Below are 5,175 nucleotides of genomic sequence, written 5' to 3'. Positions count from 1 at the left end.
CACCTCTAGTAATATATTTACTGAGAAAAATGGTGACGTGTTCAAMACTTATTTTACCCACTGTAAATAGAGGCGTGTCAGGGTGGGTGTCTCACCTGGCCTCAGTTCCACATTGATTGTGATGTATAAAGGAAACAGGCATCGATGTGCATGATTTCATACATTTGTATTTTTTATGTGTACGCTGTTTTGTTGATTTGACCGTATGCCACATTTAAGCAAGAAGTCCATGCAAGACTTTGTACCTGAGGCCCCAGATCTATTGTGACCCAGAAAGGAGAAAGCAGGTTAAATAATGAAAGTATGGGTTTTACAATCAACAAAGAATCACAGTGGTTCTCAAAATGATGATTTGAGCATTTTAGAAAACAGTTATAATCTTTGGAAAGTTGAGGCCCTAAATTAAACCGTCAGTTGAATGGTCTGTTCAAGTGATGCATTTTTGAATAAAAACACATTTAAAAACATCTGGGTTGCAGATGTTCAACAGATCTTGAGGCATCTGACTATTCTGCTGTACAACTACACCTGCACAAATCCCACACATTTAACCTTTTTATCTCTTTACTACAAAATTCAGAGAAATTTATGAACAGAAATTTAAAGAACCATGAAGAAGCATTACTGATGGTAAAATGGTAAACTCTGAAGATGATTAAATCCTCAGGGTGATGGGCTGCATCATTAAGCATGGACAACATATTTATGGAAGGACTAGAATAGAATAGAATAGAATAGAATAGAATAGAGGATTAAAACCAGATCAAATTAAAAAAATGAAAGAAATGTAGCATTTTTACAACATTGTGTTGATGCTGAACACACTACTAAATGTTATATTTGAACTCAAGAATGTTCCAGATAACCACACATTTCTTAATATTGTAGTTCTTAAAAACATTTTTATAACAATTACACAAAATATATTAAGCACCCAGATGGAGTGGTTTAAGTAAAATTATATTAAACAAACCACGTTTTGAAATATCATGTGAGTTCAGTGCAATGACCACAGTCTCACATCAGGTAGATTAAAGAGCTGGAAGTCAGTGACAGTGTAGTGTAAAGGGCTCGACACACGGGGAGCGATAAACTACAGCGATTAACGGCTGTCATCGCAGCCAGGGTGAAACCCGACACACGGGACGCGATAGCGATCGCAGCGTTGTGAATCGCGCTCTCAGATCGCTTGTGTTCACAAAATTTGATTGGTTCTTGACTCTGAAGGCGGGTGTGCATTACGGACGTGTAAACTAAACAAATCTTGCGATGCTAATGATATTAAAAAACAAACACACATCAAGATACAGTTTTATGGAGGAAAAACACCATAAGCTTCACCCTGGTGCCAATAAATTCCCACAAAGCTTTTTAGTAATCACTTGGTGAAAGTGTTAGCTAACGGCAGTGTGTAGCATACTCTCCTCTCATTGGTCAGTCAATGAAACCCTCGCTGATTGGTTGTACGCTAAGCGACAGCGACAAAAGTTGAACATTTTTCAACTTTCATATGTTGCGTCGCATGCTTGTGTGTGCACGTCTACGTGTACGAGCGCGAAATTTCACATGCACTATTTTCGCCGGTCGCTTAGCTGGAGGAGGGCAAGCGATTGTCGCTTCACCGCACAGGCTCCATAGGAAATGAATGGAGAGCGAGCGACGTTGCCTCCCGTGTGTCGAGCCCTTTACACATTTATGGACCATGCAGAAGGAAATCTTACAGCCTTTGTTTCCTTTCTAACAACAAGTCAACTAACAGATGCTGGATTTGGATCTTGAGATCCAGCTCCCACATGCTCAATTAAGAAAAGAAATGTGAGACCCAAATGGTCAGTTGCATGATGAGCCCATCCAGTTCCACAATGTGACCTTTATTAAACTAAATCACTTAATCAAGTGCTGGTAATGATGTGTCTACAAGGCCAGCAGGTGATCTTCACTCAGTGTTTTAATGTACTCATCACAAAGTATGAAACCAATCACAAAAAACAGTTATCCTGAAATGTAGATCCAAACTAAATAAACTAAATTAAATAAACAAAGGACTTGTCTGAATTCTGGCCAAAATCCTGTAGAAGCTTGTGTCACATGATTAACCTACACTTTGCTGTACAAATGTTCTGTAAGTATAACATTTGACCTACAGTATTTTCATTGGTTTTGGCTGTTTCCGTAGGTAACAAACCCTTGTTAGCTCACATCTGGTCATACATTTTACTTATAGATTTAGTTTTATATGATTCTTTTTGACCAGTCTTTATTACTTCGCATTGAGTAAATCTGACTGTCAAACACACTGGCAACTGTATGTTAAACACTGTCACTTCACTGTACTCATATACACCCATTACAGGTCATACATTACGTCCATGTCAAAACCATTTCTTCTGAGCGCTTCACTTTTTTTGTCTGAGTGTAGTTTGTCTACTACCTCAAAGCCAAAGAGAATTTTATCATCAGTTTTCTTTGTTGCTGTGTTCTGCACTGATAGATGTGATTAAAAAAACTCAATAATCAATTTTGCTGTTCACTTGACCCCAGTCTGATGTGTCTGTCTACTAGCAGAGATGAAGCCAACAATAGGTAACCTCACCATCTCGGACATTTCTTGGGACGGGTTCACTGCATCCTGGAGCCCCACAGCAGGCGGGGACTTTGACAGTTTTGTCATTGAGGTAACAAACATGGAGAATTTTGTGGAGAGCCAAAACCTCACTTTGTCTGGAGACGCTTTGAGCCTGGGTATCTCTGGCCTGAACCCCAACACCAGCTACATGGTTGGCCTGTATGGGATGCATCAGGGCTCCGTCCTTGAGCCCCTGTACATTGAAGCCACCACAGGTACCTGCCTGCAACTTTTTTTAGTTGCAGTTCAACTTTTTGTCTTTCCCATCAATCCTTTAATCTTTCTATGTGACTCAACACACAGCGTGCCTACCTGGCTGCATGAAACAAGATCAAGATAATAAACAAGTTTCCATTTCTGGCTTAACTGTTCGACATCAAAAACCTCAGTGCATCATACTTCTGCATCCTAACCAACATTTTACCTAATTCCAACCTCCAGCCACTGTTTCTATTTCATTGAGAGAGGTCCAAGTGATGGGCACCAGAGCTTCATCACTGAACCAAACATTCATCCTTACTGCTCGCCCCACTCCAGTTAGCGAAGTGCATGGAGCCCCTCCCTTTCTACCATCCTTGCATCGTGGTCAGATCTGATGCTGATGTGCTGCAATGATTGCAAAAGCAAAACCAATATTTTTCACCCTCCCCGACCTGTTTTACTGCAACAGCGTGACCCATCTCATTTCATTTATCATTCTTTATTCAGTGTGTAATCGATTAACCTTGAGCAATCATTTGCCCACAAGCGATCACAGCATGCATGGAGTAGTCATGTCAGCTGTGAGTCTGTGAGTTTGTGACAGTGAGCGCAAGATAGTTGGTTATTTTTGCAGAAAACCAAAATGAATATCCTGATTTCCTTTTGAAATATTAGGTGGCAAATGATTAAATATTCTTGTCATTATCAAGGTAATATGCTCATAATGTCATTTGACGTTAATCTGACTTCTCTACACATTCTCACTCCCAACTCGTCACATATTGTCGTTTAAGGTAAGGTTCCCTCTGCGTCTTATTTGGACGCAGAAGGTACCCCCCTCGCGTCACTCCTTGACGCCCACGGCTTTTCCGGGTTGCGCCACCAGGGGGCTTTGGGGCGGGTGTCTGAGGTTAACATGAGGGATCGGGTTTAATGGTTAAGTTTAGGTACTGGGATCAGGGGTAGGATGTCCATGGTGAATATTAGGTCATTTTACGCTTTAGAACATGTTCACCTGAATTTCGTACATTTTCTAAAAATGGTTAATTTTACCTACTAGGGTCAGGGACAGGATGTCTAAAGTGAACTAAGGTAATTTCAGGCTTTGGAACGGTCGTTTTTGCGCATTTCATACACTTTCTGAACTTATGACAACAGCTTCCGCCCCATCTCGTCAGTAACTGACGTGAGGGGGGTACCCCGCGCGTCAAAATCGGACGTAGAGGGAACCTTGCAAAACGTCAATATGTGACGAGTTGGGAGTGAGAATGGGTTGGACTTCTACCGTGTTTTTACATGCATGTTTGCATGTAAAGGCTTTAATGTCTTGTTGCATGTAAAATGGTTTTGGGTTTTTAGTGGGTTATACTTCACATTAGTTGTCAAGCTGCATCTCATTATTTTCTGATGAACTGCATGATGAAATAGCTCTCAGCATGGATGAAACTTTTCTCAGTCACATTTTCATTGGTAAGAAGAAAATTTAATTCATGTGAACTTGTTGGGCAGTAGAGTCCAGCAGTTTACATAAAAAAAAAACTTTTTGAGTATCTTCCCTTGGCAGTTATTGATTAAGATATTTTAATATTACAAATGTTTGTTTTTAATTTAGGCTGCAGTATACAGTAACTTATGTTGCAAATTTTGTCTGTGCTTTTTTATGCGTAAATTTGAGCATGTTTTAAACTCTTATTAAGCTATTAATTTGGTCAGTGATAAATATTTAACCATTGATTTCTTTCTTCAGTGACTCAACCTGTGCTTGGAAAACTTTATGTTTCAAACGTAACATTTGAAAGCTTTACAATCCACTGGAATGAAACGGAAAGAGAGTATGACGGTTTTATCCTGGAGATTATTGACTCTGATTGGCTGAAGGAGCCAAAGGAATATAACATATCCCATAATGTAACGTCTCTTGATGTCTCGGGTCTCAGGCCCAGCACTCATTACATAGCCTACCTCTATGGGACGTACAAGGGATCTCGAACAAGTGCTGTCAGTATTGTTGCATCAACAGGTATTTTGACTTTATGTGCATTAGATTATTCATCTCATAAAAAACTTGGGTTATTTTGTTTAACGTCCCCGATTCCGAACAAGTGAGAAAGCTGTAAAAAGCGTAAAAAAATTTTTTTTTAAATGCAGAACTCTGACAATCTCAAAAACTCAAACTGTATTTGTTATGGAACATAGTAAATACAGTATATCACATATTTAATCAAAGAAATTGTAATTTTTTGTGTAAAAAATGTTATATTTTGTTTGACAGTGGAAATACATTTCAAAAATAAGACTAGTTGCTAAAGGATTATTTGCAGCATTTTACAACAACAACTGCTAATAAT

At 39.2% G+C, this 5,175-nt stretch overlaps 1 protein-coding gene across 1 annotated transcript in view; it reads left to right on the top strand.

Annotated features, from left to right (window-relative positions):
- Positions 1 to 5,175, top strand: part of tnca (tenascin Ca) — a gene marked incomplete at its 5' end in the record, with an annotated part of 132,241 nt that overhangs the window by 96,588 nt on the left and 30,478 nt on the right. The window contains 2 exon segments of the mRNA XM_014029633.1: positions 2,563 to 2,841; positions 4,575 to 4,847. Of these exon segments, the coding sequence (XP_013885087.1) occupies positions 2,563 to 2,841; positions 4,575 to 4,847 (552 nt within the window).

The sequence above is a fragment of the Austrofundulus limnaeus genome, unplaced genomic scaffold (genome assembly GCF_001266775.1).
Source record: "Austrofundulus limnaeus strain Quisiro unplaced genomic scaffold, Austrofundulus_limnaeus-1.0 Scaffold931, whole genome shotgun sequence".
NCBI classification, from domain to species: domain Eukaryota; kingdom Metazoa; phylum Chordata; class Actinopteri; order Cyprinodontiformes; family Rivulidae; genus Austrofundulus; species Austrofundulus limnaeus.
The sequence above is the reverse complement of the archived record's forward strand: the minus strand, read 5'-3'. Positions and strand labels throughout refer to the sequence as shown.